The sequence below is a fragment of the Neolamprologus multifasciatus genome, chromosome 3 (assembly GCF_963576455.1).
Source record: "Neolamprologus multifasciatus chromosome 3, fNeoMul1.2, whole genome shotgun sequence".
Lineage (NCBI taxonomy): Eukaryota > Metazoa > Chordata > Actinopteri > Cichliformes > Cichlidae > Neolamprologus > Neolamprologus multifasciatus.
In genome coordinates this window covers 10,175,578-10,195,275 of record NC_140441.1, presented here as the reverse complement: position 1 = coordinate 10,195,275, position 19,698 = coordinate 10,175,578, and the positions used below count along the sequence as shown (strand labels likewise).

At 40.1% G+C, this 19,698-nt stretch overlaps 2 protein-coding genes across 4 annotated transcripts in view; one reads left to right on the top strand and one right to left on the bottom strand.

Moving 5' to 3' along the window:
* LOC146521506 (V-set domain containing T-cell activation inhibitor 1-like) overlaps positions 1–19,698 on the top strand; it is a 216,209-nt gene that overhangs the window by 3,357 nt on the left and 193,154 nt on the right. The window contains exons 2-3 of one of the 3 annotated variants that reach the window (XM_085155205.1): positions 645–1,001; positions 1,240–4,983. In XM_085155205.1, coding sequence (XP_085011331.1) covers positions 645–1,001; positions 1,240–1,529 — 647 coding nt within the window. In that variant the 3' untranslated portion in view covers positions 1,530–4,983. Of the gene's footprint in view, positions 1–644; positions 1,002–1,239; positions 4,984–19,698 lie in introns of those variants that run through there. The other 2 variants (XR_014873341.1, XM_085155206.1) reach the window with 2 other exon arrangements.
* On the bottom strand, positions 8,062–19,548 carry LOC146521515 (interferon-induced protein with tetratricopeptide repeats 5-like). Its single transcript, XM_085155014.1, has 10 exons — positions 19,421–19,548; positions 17,243–17,419; positions 16,285–16,474; positions 16,020–16,211; positions 15,615–15,842; positions 11,971–12,112; positions 11,775–11,901; positions 11,540–11,693; positions 9,309–9,356; positions 8,062–8,895 (listed from the first exon to the last, which is right to left on the bottom strand). Exons 1-10 carry the CDS (start codon positions 19,423–19,425, stop codon positions 8,686–8,688), a joined length of 1,473 nt encoding a protein of 490 aa, XP_085011140.1. The 5' UTR covers positions 19,426–19,548; the 3' UTR covers positions 8,062–8,685.

The following is a 19,698-nucleotide window of genomic DNA, read 5'->3' as shown; positions in this document are numbered from 1 at the left end:
AGAAGATGAAAGCAGATTACTAGATTTGTTCATGCTTACTTAAGTCGAGGTTGTTATCAGAAATGACTGTGAGGATTTTACATTATTGGTCCGGTTTTATAGATCAGGAGCTCAGGTGTGTTTGTGAGTGCGCTACATACACAGCGGCCAGTGACAACTACCTCAGTCTTATCCGTATTTGGCTGCAGAAGGTTTGTGCCATCGAACAGTTATTATGTTTGTTGTGTAGCAAAGGCCCTATAGCTTATTGGAACTACATTACCCAGCAGACCTTGCACATAGCTGACTGATGTAGTTATCTCCCAGGGTGACAGGAAAGCAGAGAGGTGCTAGGAACTACAGCGAACAGCCCATCCTTTATTTGTTAAAGCAGGAGTTTGACTGTGCTATGTTTACAACACTTTTATTTTGTGATATTTGTGTTGTAGTTACTTCTAGTTTACTTACCAACTACTATTTAGTAAAAATGTGAACAAGTGGGGGGGGGGGGGGGGGGGGGGGGGTTCACCCAAAAAAAAAGCAAAGTGGTCACTTTAGCTTTGAACCTAATTGTTTCTATGAGTGTGATTTCAAAGCTCCAGAAGTTAGTGATTGTACTTTGATTCCTTTAACCTCTCTGCTTTGTGTCACTTTCTCTCTTTCAGACCAGAAAAACATCACAGCTGGACAGGACGTCACTCTGCCGTGTCGAGCTCGAGACAACAACATCCCCATCATAGTGGTGGAGTGGAGCAGAGCTGACCTGAAGGAAGAATATGTCCTTTTGTACCGGGACGGTCACTTTCTTCCAGATGGTCAGCATCCATCTTTTAAGAACCGGGTGGATCTGCAGGACAGACAAATGAAGGACGGAGACGTGTCTTTGATTCTGAAGAATGTGATGATTAATGACGCTGGAACATACGAGTGTCGTGTTGCCCAGAGAAAAGCAAACCGCAGGAAGAGAGCTCATCTGAAGACTCCTCCCATCAGCATCATCAACCTGAGTGTTGATCCTCCAGGTGAGTGAGTAGAGCTGAGTGTGTGTGTGATCAGAGGTGAAGCTGCTTCCTGGTTGTTGATGTTTGTTTCTAAAGATGTTGATGATGAGACTTTGTAGAAAGCAGCTGGTCTGAGTGATGTGATCAGAGTGCAGTAGATAATGTCTGACAGCAGTTTGAAGAGGAAATGGATTCTGTTCTGTTCTTCACTCATCACCTACCTGACAGCTGACACCTCACACCTGTTTCTCACCTGCAGGTCACACAGGAGGACACACAGAGGATGGAGGGAAGGAGGATGGATCTTTTGGACTCATCATTGGTCTTTCAGTTGTTGCTGTGGTTTTTTCTGCTGCTGTTGTTCTTTTTTTGATCTATAGAAAACATATACAATGTAATAAGGACTCACACCATCCTCCCACTGAACAACAGATCGAAATGTCTGAGAGTTTTCTAAACTCTAAATCTCCTGCTGCTGAAGACAATGACAGAAATGACCTGGAAGTAAACAACTGCCACGGACACTCCACAAGGATCCCTGATGTCTGACGCTTGCTGACTCCTCAGGAAACTGCAGGACTGCTTCCAGAGAGAAACATCAGAGTGCAGTAGATAATGTCTGACAGCAGTTTGAAGAGGAAATGGATTCTGTTCTGTTCTTCACTCATCACCTACCTGACAGCTGACACCTCACACCTGTTTCTCACCTGCAGCTCACACAGGAGGAGACCCTGGGCTGGAAGCTTTTGGTGTGACTTTTCTTTTAAACCTGAAACAATTTTTCACCTCCTCTTTGTACTGAACAAAAGCTGGTCTTAAGCTATATTTATATGATAAGGTAATGAAATGTTTCACAACTAAAATCTGACAGTTGAGCTTTCAGATTACTGCAGTACTATTTAATCTACCTCATGCTTTATAACCTGTTTATTTGCCTCATTACAAAATGTCCAACAAATGAATCTATTTACTGTCATCTCATTGTTTTTATAGAAAACAGATCAAATAGTCTGACAGGTGCCTCTTCATCACAGAGGTAACACTTTGATCAGTAAAATTAGACGTTCATTGTTATTAAATGTTCTCATTAGTTTGTTTCTGTTTCTTTATTGTATTGATACATTATTACACATAATTCTCAGTAATTATAAGAGCAGAATACAAACAGACCATGACTCAGCTGCCAGAAGCAGATCAGAAAAGATCATAATGTTTTATATTCTGTAATTGATCACAAATGCTCAAATAATGAGGAAATAAATGATGTCAAAGTTAATTCTCAGTGTGTCGTGTGTGTTATTAACAATGTCCAGGTGTTGAAACTTTTTAAATCGTTCATGTTCTTTAAAAGAAGTAAAGATCTTTTGATCTAAATTTTTATTTCAGCTCAGCCCCAACAAAATGTCTGTGTTTTCATGTTTTTCTGGTCTTTTATAAGGGAAGTGATACCACACTAATGTCTCACATGCTAAGTGTATAGGTTTCTACAGAGAAAGAGGATCGTACTCAGTGTGCACACTACACAGAAGTGACAGCTGGGCCCACACGGTTTAATTATCTACCTGGAACAACAACAGTGATCACACTAGTCAAACTTGCTCAACAATGACAAGGACAAAAATTTTGTTAATACAATGAATATAACTTTTTTAGACTGACATATTATAATTATCTGATGAGAATAAATTGTTTATTAATAATATATTTGAGATCTCGTGCAGGTTAGACGTGTAGCCTACATGAACTTTACATCACAGGATGATTCTGTCCATTCAAAGCTGCTAATAAACCTGAATATTGACCTTTGACCATGATACAGAGAAAATACAATTAAAATGTAACCTGCACAACTCCTAACAAGCCTGTGCTGTGGTTTGTGTTCAGGTTCATTAAACCCACTGTTCAGTGTGAGGAAGCAGTTTTAAGACACAACAGACATACATGCAAGTGTAATCGTTTTCTTCTTTTTCTGTTTTAAAACAAGCTCATGATTCAAGTCTTTAAGAATCCAAAGAACATTTAACTGCCCGAAGGAAAACTGTGGATGTTAAAAATGTGGTCAGATCAGTTTTAACAATGGTTTGTGTTGTCAGTTTGAACCTGTTCTTTTCTTTTCCTGTAATTTGTTTTACAAGCAGCAACTCAGTAACTCGATAAAATGGTTTAAAAAACTAAATGTGGGATCAGGGCTGTGAGTCAATCAGTCTTATTTGAATGTTCATTGACGTATGTGTACCGTTTCCTCATCAGGCTGACTAGATATAGTTTTGAAGTTCGTTGACAGCATCAGGGTGAGTAAATCTGCCTCATCAAGTTTAGGTGTGGCCTACATGAGTGTGCGCTCCAGTTAGTAGAGTTCAATGATAACTAGGTAAATAACCACAATGACATCATCTGTTTGTCCTGTTTATAAGAAACGTCTCCTAGTGTTTAAATCTGACCTTGGACTTCCAGCTTTTTCGTTTGTTATGAGCTCACTTGTTTACTCATTTTTTCTTTTGTGAACTGAAAAAAAAGTGAATCAGTTCTGACAAACTGCTACAGAGTAGGCGGAGCCCAACCCTCCCCCATTTCTTGTAAAACGAAACTTACTTTCTCCATTTTCGTCCTTTCTTTATCAACTTATGTGTGACTTTCCTTCTTGTTTTCTTTGTAAATAATTGTATTTAAGGCAGGAACATTAAATCAGGCTGTTGTTGGTCCTGTTTGTGACGGCTATGCTGTATTGATTTATATTGGATGATGAACTGTGACATGGAAATCATGGTAAGCAATAAATGCTTGAGCTCATAAGATCAGTATGGCTGGACTTTCCCCATACAACAACTTTCATTCACAACAATAACATCGCGTCAGCCCATCAAACACCTCACTGACTTCAAACCCAGGCTTAGCCTCTACATTACAGCTTTATTTTTCTCTCTTAGAGCCTTTTTCAGACTTATAATAACTCCTGTATCCCAAATATGAATTAATAATACTACAAATTCAGTGATTCAGCAAGAGATGACTCAACATTCAAACATTGTAAATAAATAAACCTTCATGACACTGCTGCATCACACCTGCTTATGAAGCATATGAGTGGATCAGAGTGCAATTGTTAATGGGCTTGTTTGTTTTCTCCTATTCTGAGGTTTCCTCCATGATTTATGACTTATTAAAGCATTTTAACCTTTGATACTGTTTCACCTGATTTCAATGTTGAACCTGAAATAAATAAATACATGAAAATTTCTGCATAGGAACCATACCTATATGGTTTAATTGTTAAATTTGTTATGCAGTTAGACATTTTTCTGAGAACAATAATGGTTGGCAGTGCGTCTAAATAAACACAGCGTCATGCTGAAACCTCAGCGCTGGTTCAGCTGCTTGTTATCACCAACTTTGTTTAAAATGTTATCAGCCAAATGATGTAGTTTTGTAATGACTGAGAATAAAACACAAACACCAACACAAATGCAGCTTTTTTTCATGTCATTCAGAAACAAAGTGACAGCAGTTTGAATGTGAGTCTGTTTGCACGGCAGCTGTGTTATTATGAAGACTGGATTTCCATTTCTTATCCATTTACTAAATGAAACTTTTCCTTTGTCGAGACAATAGAGAAGTAAATGAACTCAACAAGGGCAGTAATTGTCCTGTATATGTTCTAGTTGTTCCAACATAAACTGAGCAACAGTGTAGAAACTCCCTGCAGGATGTGAATGAAAGCAGACACTGCATTAGAGCACGTGTGTGTAACGCAGCGATTATTTGAATTATTTGAATTTCACCTAAACACTCCCACAGTAACAGCTTGCCCAGCTTCAGCTCCTGTATATTAATCTAGAAACATGTTTAAAGCTTTTGTTCTATATCTGCTCTGACAAATGAAGCTCATACATTTATGTAGAGAGGAGGAGAGATGCAGTGAAAGGAGAGATTAGATCTAAACAGGACAACCAAACTACAAGTCAGTCATTGCCAACATGTTTTGTTATGAAACATCATGAACTCTCAAGGGTTTCTAAGAAATGGTTGAACTGCATTCCAGTCACACGAACAAATGCAGCAGATTCCCCCATGAATGGAAATCTACCCTCACGACACAAGTGTGTGTTAGATTACAACTTCTTATTATTCCTTCAGATACACACATGCATTGTGTATATTGTGTGGTTCAGGTGGATTACATTATTAAATGATCATCAAATCTTCATTATAAGTAATTAAATTATCTTCAGTTACAATCACAAATATTTTCCCAACTGAAAGCACCCCCTGCACACACACAAACAAACACACACACACACGAACTTCGTTCTTATAAAACAAAACTTAATGTTTTACTTTCTATTTCTCGCATTTTTCTTTTTTCAAAAATTCATTAGAACTTATAATAACCAATAAAAACTTCTGAATCCCAAACAGCTTTATTTATACTTGTTTGCTGTGATCTCATCTCACAGAATCCTGAATCAGAGACTAAATTAAACAGGAAACACGGAGAAAGTGTACACAAGTAACAAGAGAGCAGAAACTTTGCATCCACATTTGAAAGTCAAGTGAGGTGGGAGAACAGGCCCTTTACTCAGATCTGAGGTACTGATTTGACAAGTAATTTAGTTATAGTGTTTAGATGTAAATTAACGCTTGTCCACTCCTCAAATTTACACATAGATGTGATCACAGAAACAACAGCAGCTCGTCTTTCTGCAGCAGCTGAGGTGGTTTGATATACTCACTTCTATTGATGTTATTCTGTGTGTCTGTATCACAACCTGGTACACCAACACCACAAAGCTCTATGGAGGAGGGTCAGATCACAACGTATCACCTGTCTGAACTGCCAGTCATTCGGGACAGCAGTGGAGGCATGGCGGGGATATGGACTGATTTTACCCATGTGTCATCACACCCATCCTCATGCACTCATATGCAGTTACACTTGCCCAACATGGAGACAAACACAAATAAACACTGTACACACACAAACACTCCCAAAACATACTCTATACCCCCAGGCCAGGAACCATCACCCCCACAGGGGCAATCTGCCCCAGACCCAGGAGATGGTGCCATTTGCCCTGCGATGGAGACAAGCAGGTTTCCTCCTGTCCTGCAGTAGCAGGGAGGCCCAGCATCCCAGACCTCGACGGCCAACTCCTTCTCTCCCCACCCCCAATGGCAAGCAGAGAACCTATACCCTATACCTCCCTCCGCCCACTCATATGTGGTGTTGCTGCGTGCTGTTCTGAGTGCATTTAGAACCCGGGATGGGGCATGGTGCTTTCTGCCAGAGAGCAGCGGGTTCAGCACGACCTCTCAATGTCCACCCAGGGGGCGGGGTTAATGCTGCTTGAGGAGAAACCATTGCTGTGGCCTGACACTGACACTAACATGTCCAGCGTTGTTAATGTTTGTGTTCTTTAGTTTTCACCGTGTCTGAAGAGTGACAGAGAGAGAAAAATAAAACTTCTGAATACAAGTACGAGTATGACGTGTAGCCATAGTTTTGTTAGTGTAGCCTGTATAATGACATCAGCACAGAAAAACAAAAAGAGAAAGAGGAGCATTGTGTAGAGCTACTTTACAGCTGTGAGTGAAAAGTAAAAGTCTCAGTAATTTTGTGGTTATTTGACCTTCCTCATCCAAATAAAACAGATACATTTGAGATGTGGTTCCCCCTCCTTCCTCTAGAGGTCGCCTGAACTCACCAGAGCACTTCTTTAAACTGCCAAGTCTGGTTTGCTTCATTTTGTTTGTTTTTTCATTCCTGACGTGTTTTTTGTTAGTTTTTGTGTTTGTTTTGTTCTTGCTTGTGTTCAGTGTTGTATATCAATTCCTGTTTGTGTACAATAACACAATAACGATGTGTTGCAGGTTTCTCTGTGTTTTTAAGCCTAATATCTTTACTTACTAGTCGTTCCATTTATCTTTATGACTGTGTGTCACTGTACACAATCTGTCCTCTACACTATAATCAATCGTCCTTGTAGACTGAGATAAGAGCAGTGGCACATGTAGTAGAAAGGTGAGGATAAAAGATGTGCTGCCACCTCCTGGCTGTAGTTGAAAGGTGGACATTTTATTCTCTTATTCTCATAAATTAATCATCATTAATTATGTTCTACAAAAAAAACATGTTTAGAATATAAAAAGAAAGTGTTGTCTATAAATTTCTTAACTTAAACTTTAATTTGAGTTTTCCTAACTTTCTTTTTTATCATAAAGGTTAGTTTTCTTATGTGCATCCACTTGAACTTTGACAGTAAATTATCAGCAGCTGTTTTTACCCTCTGATGTCTCCAGTCATAAACCTGTGATATCAGAACATGTCGTTCTTGTTTTTTAAATACTGTTCGCTTAAAAACTGTGAAACACTTGACAATTTTTCTCCAAGATATATAACCAAAAATAAAAAATGACATATGCATTATCTTTTACTGCATACAGAGATGATGGCAAGCACAAGTGAAGTGAGGCACTGTTCCTGTTGTTCAGTAAACAGTCAGCAGCTGCATTTTATGGAGTTCACCTTGATTCTCTTCATAACACGTTAAGTCTTCTTAAAGAGGAAATTCTTTGTTTGCTGTAACAGAACCACAAATGTTTCACTCCATATTTAATTTCTTCCATTTTATTGTCTTTCCTGTCTTATCTGTGTTTCCACATTCCACTGAAAGTGGCTAACCGCTGACTGAAAGTGAAGGAGTCATGCTGACAGAGGAAAGTAGGAACAACCAGGAACACTTTTCCTCCGTTTAAAAACCAGGCACAGATAAAAGTTTGTCAGTCAGCACTTTAAATGGAAATCTGTGCCAACTAGAAATTTATCCAGATGATACATGGACACAGCAACAGGGTCAAAGTGGTTCAGCTCAAACTGAAGAGCAGAAAAACAACAAAGTCTGAAGTAGAAATGTTGGAGAAGTTCAACCCGCCCCTAACAGCACACTCAATGAGCACCAGCTGATCATGTTTTAGCCATCATGAACTTTATTTTAAATTATTTAAATCTAACATCAGTTATAAGGTTCATACAGACAACTCACTGTCTGTTATACTGACAGGTTAAATTTGTAAAATCACAGGAGAATCCACAACTTTATCGCTCCACACATCATCCAAAAACCCCCAGAAATTTGTTCTGTGATCATATAAACATATCAAAGCTGCACCATGGGAAAATACAGATTACTGCCATTTTTAAGTACAGTGAAGTACACACATCACTGTTTAATATGCATAAACACTGTGACACTAAGTATTTGTACATCATTACTTCCAACCTCTTGCATTTAATGAAGTGAGAAATCAATTGAAATGAGTGTTGAAACACTTGATCCAAGTACTTTATTATGTCAAATAAACTCAAAATGTTTCTACTTCTTTCTCACTTTAAGGGAAAATATCTTAAAACAAGAGCAACTGAGCAAGAATGTTATTGAAGGATTTTCTTATATTAAACCAAGACAAAGCATTTACACTACATGAATTAAAGCACATATACAACAACCTTTATTTGAGCATTGATCACATGAAACTGCTAAAGAAGATGAACTAACTAAGAAACTAAGAGATAGAATACATATTGTAAAAGATTAATTGCATCCTGCTCTCTCTGAGTGTATCACTCTCAAAACAAGATAACAAATTATTTTTGGCTCGATATAAGATTGTAAGAGTTAGTTATAGCCAGTTTTTGCAGTGATGGTGATTATTCAGATGATCCCTGCAGCTCCAGGCGCAGCTCACACAGAGCAGACAGATACTCTTCATTATCCTTGTCATAGTTCAGAGCTTCTTCATAAAACAAAGCAGCTTCCTTCCTGTCGCCCTCAGCTCTGGCCACCTGACCCAGCAGAGCGAGAGCTTCACCATCACCTGGATTCCTTGACCGACGTCTCTCAGCGATCTGCTTCAGTTTCTGCAGGAAAAATAGAGGAACAATGAAAGATTAATTTCTGTTCCAAAGAAGTAGATTCTGTTCATCTGGACTTAACATTTTCAGTGGGAGAAAACATTATGGCCTTTATGCTTTTTTTTTTTTTGAAAAAACGTTTTAAAGGATTTTTAGAAATGAGAGGTGTGCCATCCAAAGTGTGATGGATGCCACATCTCCTCACATGACCTAGTGAAAGACAGAACCACTGACAGTCACCAGTAGTTTTCAAGTTGAAGTTGAAAACAGTGAAAACAGTCCTCAGGTGCACAAGTAGGTATTGAACAAATCATTTAAATCAAGCGAGCTTTGATATGAGGTTATGCTCACACCGCATGAGTTAGTAACAACATCCAGTTTATATAACACGTAATCTTTGTTGTGTCTCTAGTGCTCACCTGAGCACACTGTCTCCACTCATATTTTTTCAGTGGTATCAGCAGCCCCTGCAGAGAGAAAACAGCAGAAAATTATCATTAAGATAAATCCATCCATGCTAAGGTCATGTGGTAGATGTGAGCGGTGACATGTTTCACATTACTGGCCCGACACCTCCACCCTCCAAACAAGGCCTGTTAGTTTTTCTTCTTTCATTGTTCTTCTTGGGTTGAAACTAGAGATGATGATGGCACGATACCTCTTTTTTATGTCCGATACCGATATCATAAATTTGAAAATCTGCTGAAACCGATATGAATCCAATATTGTCTATTTTAAAATCAAGAAAGTTGTTTTTTAAATATTTGCACAAGTTCATACTCAAGTTTAAAAAGCCAAAACACCAAAGCTAATCTATTGTACTTGGATGCAAAAAAACACTGCACCCAAAATACTTCAGTTCAGCAATACTGATCTTTTTACTTAAACTTTTAGCAGAACTTTAAAGTATTTAAAGTAATATTGAAAAGTAATTTAAAATGCAATTTTATGTAGATTTCAACAACTCTTTGGTTCTGCAATATCAGCACAAAATAATTCAACAGCTTAAAAAAAACAGGTTGTAGAATGGACCCTTTTATACTTAAAGCTGAACATAAATACACATCCATCCTTCCTTACATCCATCTTTTATCAAGATGGATGTCAGTGTAACTAGTTTCTGTCACATTTAACCTGAGATTGACTTTTGTGTCATTTCTATACAAACTTAACACACGTATGAAAAAAAGTTTTTTCATTATTTTTTGGTGTTTTGTTTTTTTCGAACCACAGAACTGTTTAGCCTGCAACACTGTTCTTTTCAAAGTAAAACTCGAGTCTATCCATGGTACGGTCAGACTTAACAACGACAGATGTCCCCAGCTTCATATATCGGTTGTTAAGCTTAACAAACATTCAGAGATGAACTTACACACTTGCTTTACTTTTCTAGGATAGCTTGCTTGGAGATGAAATGCTGGTTTGTCAGCACGTAACGAGGCTCCAAATGCTTTCAGTGTGAAGTAACTTCAGACCACCGACAGGTCTTGTACACAACAGCCGCTCTATCACATGACGGATGATCTGATATCCTCGTGTTGGTGTTGTTCCCAGATCATCATGAAAATGTTGTTCCAGGTTCAACATTGCAAGTGACCAATCACATTCTTGTGACGTTATTCTTTTGCGCGCCAACCCATTCGTGCATTTATGAAATTCCAATGTTGCAAGGACAATATCAATTCTGCTTAGCGTTTATTAAAGGGTTAGGGTTAGGGTTAGGGTCCGTTGATCGGCGGACAAAGGCGGTTTCTCACAGCTTAAGTACAGTTTTTTGTTTTACGCCGGTTTTTCCGAAGTCGCAAAAGTATGACATCACAACATTCTGATTGGTCACTTGCAATGTTGATCCTGGAACAACCTTTAGTATGATGATCTGGGAACAACACCAACACGAGGATATCAGATCGTGTATCACATGACACATACTTCTCCAACGTGGTAAGGTGACCACCTGGGTTACGCCATGTCGCAGGTTTTGTGATATTTGATGGATTGGGTTACATTTTTAATTTCTACCCAATATCCGGTCCAGTAATTTAGGTCAGGATCACACTGATACCAGGCAGCACGGTGGTTAGCACTGTTGCCGCACAGCAAGAAGGTCCTGAGTTCAATTCCACCATCAGGCCGGGGTCTTTCTGTGTGGAGTTTGCATGTTTTCCCCGTGTTTGCGTGGGTTCCCTCCGGGTACTCCGGCTTCCTCCCACTGTCCAAAGACATGCAGCTTGTGGGGATAGGTTAATTGGATAATCCAAATTGTCATTAGGTGTGAATGTGCGAGTGAATGTGAGTGCAAATGATTGTCTGTCCCTGTGTGTTGGCCCTGCGACAGACTGGCGACGTGTCCAGGGTGTACCCCGCCTCTCGCCCTATGACAGCTGGGATAGGCTCCAGCGCCCCCCGCAACCCTGAAAAGGATAAGCGGAAGTGAATGGATGGATGGATGGATCACACTGATACCAATACTGTATTTTAGATCCATCCATCCCTAGTTGAACCGTGGAACATTAAGAGGCAGCTGCATGTCTAATACTGTACATGCAGCTGCCTCACTTTGGTGTAATTTGCCCTCTGATGAATCAGCTACCTGTCACCTTCATTTTTTTGTCAGTGAGGACCAATCAGAGTCTGGCACCTAGAAACTTACCTTGGTATAGTGAGCGATGGCTTGAGCCTCATTTTTTGTGTAATAACGATGAAAGTCACCGTAGTACTGATGGATAATCTGACAATCTCTTTTCTCCTTCAACTCTGGTAACTCCTCCAAGAGCTTCTCCAAGTGCTGGAAAGCCTCCTCAGCCCTGAGAAACAACGAGATGATGATGAATTTACAGCCAGAGGAAAGAAAGGAGGAAGCCCTGCAGCTTTGTTTAGACGGGTACCTGCTCATATCCCCTTCCTCTGCACACAGCAGTGCAAGATCAGCCCACGCCCGGACAAAAGGTCTCTTCCTCTTCACAGATTCTTCAAGGTGACTGATACAGCAACGCCTCCACTTACGCACCTCTTCTGTGGAGCATTAAAGGATGATTTGAGTTGTGTTGATTAAAGGATAACATGCAGTATATTTCTGTGTACCTGTGTTGCTGAAGGGCCTGCGGCGCTGTTCAGCAATTTTCTTCTGCTTGTAGCAGAGAGCCAGCTGGTAGTTGAAGGAAGGTAATTGATCGCCCCTTCTCAGGCCTCGCTTAAGCACATCAATAGCCTCATCCAGTCGATTCTGGAACACATTTTAAAAAAACTAATCAGATACAAATATGTGTAGAGAGAGAGGCTACGCCCACGCTTGAAGCCACTGAGGTGTCTGTTAGCGGGGTGAATGAACTTGTGAAACTTGCTACAGTTCAATAACTCCAGCCGTACCTATCTTGCTTTTTAGAATTGTTATTCCAAAGCCATTTAATGTGACAGCGTAGCGATCACAAACTGTTTGCTTCCTTCCAAACGACAACACCTGGCATTAATTACGTGTGTCTACCTTGAACACATTCACCATACCAAAGAACCCACATGCCTGAGGTATTCACTGATCACGCTGTCAGTTGGGGCCATCTTTGTGATGTATTCTTGGATGTTCGTTGTCTCATCCTGGACTGTGGTGTTGACACTCACCAGTCCCCGGCCCCCTTCCTTCCGCTTAGTGTACAGCCTCAGGGTGCTGGACTTGGGGTGAAACCCTCCATGCATGGTAAGGAGCTTTCTTGTCTTTATGTCAGTGGCTTCTATCTCCTCCTTTGGCCAGCCTATTACCCCAGCAGGGTACCTGATCACGGGCAGGGCGTACGTGTTGATGGCCCGGATATTGTTCTTACCGTTCAACTGACTCCTCAGGACTTGCCTGACCCTCTGCAGGTACTGGGTGGTTGCAGCTTTCCTAGTGGTCTCTTGGTGGTCCCCATTTGCCTGCGGGATCCCCAGGTACTTGTAACTGTCCTCAGTGTCTGCAATGTTGTCTTCTGGTAGTTCAATCCCCTCAGTTCAGACTATCTTCCCTTGTGTTATCATCTGAACACACTTCTCCAACCTGAATGACATCCCGATGTCATTGCAGTATATCCTGGTGGTGTGGATCAGTTAATTTAATGTCTCGTTCACTCTTGGCATCCATGTACAGGAGGTGACTGACAATTGCTCAATTCAGTAGTCAATGATCTCACTGAGGGGGTTCAGGCCTATGCCGAACAGCAGTGGGGACAGAGCATCTCCTTGGTAGATCTAGCACTTGATGGTGACTTGTTTTATAGGCTTGAGGTTGGCCTCTAGTGTTGTTTGGCACATTCCCATTGAGTTCCTGATGAAAGCTCTCAGGGTCCTGTTGATCTTGTATAGTTCCAGGATCCAGGTGTGGGGCATTGAGTCATAGGCCTTCTTGGATTTCTGCCTTCTATTTTCTGCCTTATTTTTTAAGAAGATGATATCATAAATATGTTGAATTTATTTTATTATTATTTAAAGACAATACCATTTTGAAGTTCTTAAAATAGCACTTTATTTTTAAGTCTGACCAATTTTGGCCAGGGGTATTATTTTTGCTTCTCTGTTTTGAACTGAAATGTAGTTTAAATGCTCCCCCCCCCCCCCCCCCCCCATAAATTAAAAGAGTTATTAAGAGTTTGAGTTTACAATATTCATGTCCATGTCTATTATTTGATTTTATCGCTCACTAAAACCCTATAAATTAAAAAATACTATTGCACTTTGGGGCAGATTTTCTTATAATAATAATAAACTTTATTTATAAAGCAAACCTAAAAACCAGGGGTATACCAATGTGCTTAACAAGTAAACATAGAGGATAAGAGAGAGGTAAATAGAAATAGGACCAAAGCAAGTACTAGGTATACAAACAGATCGCTGTCACTGATGCATAGAAGCAGCAGATACATATAAAACAAAGAACTAAAATAAGCACAAAAGTACATAATTTAAAATCACAAGTGAGATGTTAACTAGAAGGAAAAGCAAGGTTGAATATTGTTGAATTGTTGCAAGGTTGAATAAGGTGTGTTTTGTTGTGCGATTAAATGCGATTAATCACAATTAATTAATTAAAAATGAAAATCAGGCAGAGCAGCACAGAAATCTAAATGTTAACGTAATGTGATTGCTGGAAAGTAAAGTTTTGTCATAGGTCTTTCTGTCTGATTGTACTGTGTATTACACAGTGTTGGGGAGTAACAGAATACATGTACCCCGTTACGTATTTAAAATACAAAATATGAGTAACTGTATTCCGTTACAGTTACCGTTTAAAAAGGTGGTATTTAGAATACAGTTACTTTGTTGAAATAAATGGATTACACGGCGGTACTTTCCTGTTTCATATTGTGGCGGGTCAGGACTGTTTGGGTTTTGTTTGACAGCTACGTTCTGCTGTTCCAGGCGGCAGGGTTACGGTTGCCATGGTTACAGGGTGGCTTCTCTCTGCGTGTTTCCTGGGTGAGAGAGGCCTTTTTGTTGTTGTTGTGCTAAGCTAATAGGCAGAATGCTACAGGTATAGCTCTAAAGAATGTAGCATCATGGGCAGTGTAGTCCGTGCTGCAGGGAGAATGGACTGCCATACCCGTTATGTGTCTGTGAGCGAGGGAGGGAGAAAAAGGAAAAGTACGAGCTGTCATCGAGCAAAAACGGGAGCTGGAAGCATGTAAATATAATAATAACCACTGCAGCCAAGAAGAGAGCCTGACGAGCCCAGTTGTAAGTAAGCTATTAAGACTCGACTGTACACCGTGTTCCTGTTTTCCTCCAAAAACAATAAGTCCCATTGGAGCAGCCTTTCAACGCCTCTCTTTGTCTCTCGCTAGCAAAGTTGACCCAGACAACAAAGTAAAGCTAGTTTTCGGCTACGAGCCCGACACAGAACCCACCGTATTAGTCAGAGGTCCCTTTACTACGGTTCAGAGCCGCGGACCTTCAGTAACAGTAATAAATCACAGCAACAGTACATTCATGTAGTTGTAAACAGCATGATAATATATTAAGTAATCCAAAGTATTCAGAATACGTTACTCTCATTGAGTAACGTAACGGAATACGTTACAGAATACATTTTGGGGCATGTATTCTGTAATCTGTAATGGAATACATTTTAAAAGTAACCTTCCCAACACTGGTATTACAATGAACAAAGACTATACAAGACCACTCACGTATCCCACTCAACAACCGGAGCAGCAAATTCCAGTACAATTAACTCATGGATTCAAACTTCTGAAATCTGAAATGTACTCAACATGTTTCCTGCTGCTGTGGTAACAGCTTGTTTTGTTGTTCTACCAGAGAGAGCAGCTACAATGAAAGCTTGTTTATTTACTACTGTCACAGTACTGGGTCATGTGCCTTCAGTTACTCTGTTGTTCACATGTAAAAACAGAAGCTAATGGCACAAAGGACGGTTCCAGATAGATTTCCAGACTACAATCTTGGACTTCAATTATCTGGTACCTTTACCCTCAGGTCAGGCAGCCATTCTCCTTGAGTTGGAGTCTGTTGGCGTTCTCATCTCCCCACTGTCACCAGGTTGTTAACATTGAATGAATTAAGTATAACACTGCAGGTACCTTGATATACTGTAAATATTGTTACAATATTTTCTATGAAGAAAATGAAAAATTAAACCGAGGAGTCTCTACAGATGGATTTCTTCACTTTTGCTTTGATCTGCTGTTACTAAGCCAAAGACCCAGTAGGAAGAAATAGCATTTATAAGGTTGCAGACTTACCCGATTATGTAAGTAATTTCCAGAGTGCCGGATGACATGAGGGTTATCGGGATCCTTTTCTAGTGCTTTCTTCACCAAACCATCAGCCTCCTCGTATTTCTTATAAGCCGTCAGCTTCAAGGCCAGCATGCACTGCAGAACAGCGTTATTTGGGTTGATCTCCAATGCAAAGCGAAGCTGTTTGGTGGCCTGGGATTCCTCATCTTCCTGTTTATTTCCTAAAAACCACTGCAGATGAGAAACTGGTTAGTATGCAGTTTATTTCGCTTGAATAAAAGAATTAGCCAGTGAAACTTAGAGTCATACTGACACTGAAGGAGCCTTAAGGTTTACTCTCATCATTTGGTGCTTTATAGAGGAATATCCATATAAGTTAATACTCTTCATTCTTATCATAAAACTGACCTGTTCTCTGCAAAAGAGGGCGATGGCGTAGCTGGCGTTCCACTCTGTGTCATGACGCTGTACCTCAAGTGCTTTATGGAAACAGTCGATGGCTTTGGAGAGAGAAGACCATGACACCTTGAAATAGGTCCAGGCTTGATTGCCATACACCTCTGGGAGGAAACTTCCTGATGAACCAGTGGGATACTTCACCTGCAGAGGGAGAAGGAAGCGTCAGAGGTTCAACAGCAGTGATCATAATGTTTGATCTGATTGGTGTACATACCAGTATGTCCTCGACTCTCTGACAGTAGCTTTGTGACTGTGCAAAGTCTCCATCATGATATTTCAGCCAGGCCATGTCTCCATACGTCACAATGAGCCGCTTCTCACTCTCATCACCGTAACTCTCCCTGATGGTCTCCTCTGATTGGTTTAAAAGTGACAGCGCTTCCTCTCGTTGATCCTGAAGATACCTGAGGACCAACAGGTCATCAACAGCTGTTCCACATCTGGTGTTTACGACACCTGACAAGAAACTGACCTGAGAGTTCAACTAACACTTGTTGATGATTAATTAAGGTTTTTATCTGAGGTTCATGACTCCAGGGTTAGATAATTACTGCATTTCCACCAGAAAAACTAAAGTCCAAACAAGCTTCAGGAGGCAGATTTATATCAAGATTCTTAAAGAATCAGAAACTTTAGTCCAATACTCCAATAATGTTTCTCTTCCTATCACGTGTATCTATTAAGGTTGAAATGATGAGGTAAACATAAAGCAAGCTAAAGTTTTTCTTCTAGCTGTAGCTTTGCTATGGTGCATCAATCTGGTGATTGTTTATTCATAATATTAATTGAGTGAGTTGAAAATCAGCGAACGATATCTAATCCAGACAACATGTTGTTAAATAAAATAAAATTCATCTGTGTTAGCAGCAGGAACACTGCTGGTAGGTAATATTAGCAGAAGAAAGACAGCTCAGGGTTGGATCTGATCCTGACAACAAAACGATCTCTCTATCATTCAAATATAAATCCTGCTGATTCTGACCACAGCTTGCTTTGGCAGTCAAATTTGTCTTTGGTCAGACGGACTTCAGTGAGAAAAACTGTCTTTCTTCTTGCTAATGCTAGCTCTTCTCTTCTCTAGCAGAGTCCCAGAAATAAAACTGTTGAGATTTGAATGAGCAGAATAAATCCACTTTAGCTTTTCTTTCATCAGACAGCTCCAGAAACTGTACCTGACATAAGCCAAGAGGCTGTAGGTGCAACTCCCCCCCTCACACTGACTCCGATGAAAATCTATGTCAATGTGTAGTCGAGTGCTCAGGGTTTCCAGGTCCACGTCCAGCTTCAGATCCCAGGTGAAGTGACACTGCAACTGCTGCAGCCTGCTGAGCAGAGCGCTGCTATCTTCACTGTAAGAGAGTCACAAAGAAAAAGCTGTGAGGACCATCAGAGGGAGAGCATCAAACCAGGACTGGCTGAACCGAGGCTCACTCAGTGCTCTGACACACCTGAGGATCCTGTTTCTACGACCAGCACATGATCAAACATCCTCACTCAGAAACTCTCATGCACACTTCCCAGCTCCTCTCCTTGACAAAAATTCAGTTTGTGTGATCAATCAGTGAAATCAGTGATGTGAAGTAGACCTGTGGTTTGAACCTCACATTGAGGAACCAGAAGAAACCTTAGATGTGGAGTAAAACACAAACACAGGGGGACAGCTAAGTACTATACTGTACTATACTTAGTACTTGTGGAATATTTTTGATATTGTTCTGTTAAATATTTTTGGATATGAGACCACACGATTTGTTTTTGTTTAATATATTTGATCACATGCCAGTGTTAAAATGTTTAGTTATTGATGTTAGATGTGTCAGTTGCCCGTGTTTTTCAGTTACCAGTGTTTATGATCTGGAATTAATATTGTTGAAGAGGTGAGCACTGAAGAAGGCAAGCAGGAACACGGACTCAAACATGCATGCTAGGTAGTTGTGAGCAATCAGGGCTAAATTGTGTGGATTTTGATACTCAAGGATGGGAGGTTTAGGCTGGATCAGTAGTAGAATGAATGAAGTGCACTCCAAGCTGTCCACTAAGTGTGCAGCACTCTGTGCACTCCTCAGTGCAGTGCCTGCATTGCTCTCCAGGAACTGAGACTGTTTGCTTGACACTGTTCAGTCACTGTACAGAGACTCTATGCATGATTGTGAAACGACAAATAAAAGGTCGACTGCACAAGAACTGAAGGGTCAGAGTCCTGAGGTTAAAGTGTTAGTGCAACCTGTGACAAGTAACAAGAGAGTCACCTCATCCTCTCAGAAGTGTACCGTCCACTTTTATAGTTGAGCTGAATAAAAAAATTGGCTAATTAGGCAAAGAAAGTATAAACCTGATTAAGGTTTCTTTTGGCCCAATATGCAGAGAGACTTGGAATATTTTCTAATAAACAACTGCGAGAGCCTCATGAAGTGAAAGGCTTCTTGCATCTGTCACGGCTGAGCTTGACACTCAGCCTTATGTGTTAAAAATGTGTGGATGGTCAGAGTGGTAAACCAGAGATTAGTGTAGTAAGTAGATCAAATTTAATCTTAATCAAAGGTAAATAAAGATATAAGTCTGATCAATAGATTAGCAGAGACATGTAGTCTTAGTAGTGAGAATGTTTATTCTAAAGTTTGGATTTCAGACATGATCCATCATCAACCTTTTTATTGTCTGAGTTTGAGAAGATAACAATGGGCGTCTCTAACTCGTCATTGTACTTTTAAACAATAATAATAGTTTCATGTGTGAATTTACCGAATAGTTAAATATGCTCAATAATGATCCGAACATTATCTTTAAACACATATAATGTGAATGTCTCTCTCTCTCTCTCTCTCTCTCTCTCTCTCTCTCTGTGTGTGTGTGTGTGTGTGTGTGTGTGTGTGTGTGTGTGTGTGATAACAGACCATATTATTGTGGCTGTAAAAACAGTGATGTCATATATCTGTTAATCAAATATTAACATTTCAAGAATATGAAACCAACGAGCAGCTCATTATAAAAACACATTTTTGTTTTTCTCTTTTAAATATTTATTATTACTCATTAATAAGACAAAAGTATTTCTTATTTGATTTATCAATTAAATAACTGATAATATTTGATTAATAAAATAATTGATTACTGCAGCACCAGTTATTATTTTCACATACAAGGTTTATAATTTGTTAATGTCCACTTTCTCCTCTTCCTCTGATATCAGTCCCCTGTTACATGCACAGGTAGACGGACTGTGTTACTTTGTATCCCTCTGCGTGCACCTGAGCGCCAGGTAAGCTAAACTACTGCTGCATTTAAAGTTCATTAGGTGGTTCACTTTGTGATAAATGATCGATTATTGATCAGAGGTTTGGCAAACTGACCTCATGTTGGAGCAAACAGAGACCTCCTCCTCCTTAGACACAGCAAACTGATGACTGAACACGAAGAGTTCGTGGACCGATCTGTGAAGCTGTCACCTTTGTCACACAAACCACACACACTTCTCGTGGTGCCTTCAGGGCCTCGCTGAAAACAGGTAAAAGTGACAATTCATCTGCTGATGGCTCAGATCGCTCATCTTCTCCTGTCCTGTCCTCTCGAGAACTTAATGGCCATAAATATAAACTATGTTAGGAGACGGAAGGCACAGATTTCAGAA

What these genes read in the sequence shown, in the direction of transcription:
- LOC146521515 (XM_085155014.1), bottom strand. An exon ending in GAAATTACTTACATAATCGG is followed by an intron (nt 12,113 to 15,614) that starts GTAAGTCTGCAA and finishes AATGTGTTCCAG; the next exon opens with AATCGACTGGATGAGGCTAT. An exon ending in GAGGAAGGGGATATGAGCAG is followed by an intron (nt 11,694 to 11,774) that starts GTACCCGTCTAA and finishes GTTGTTTCTCAG; the next exon opens with GGCTGAGGAGGCTTTCCAGC.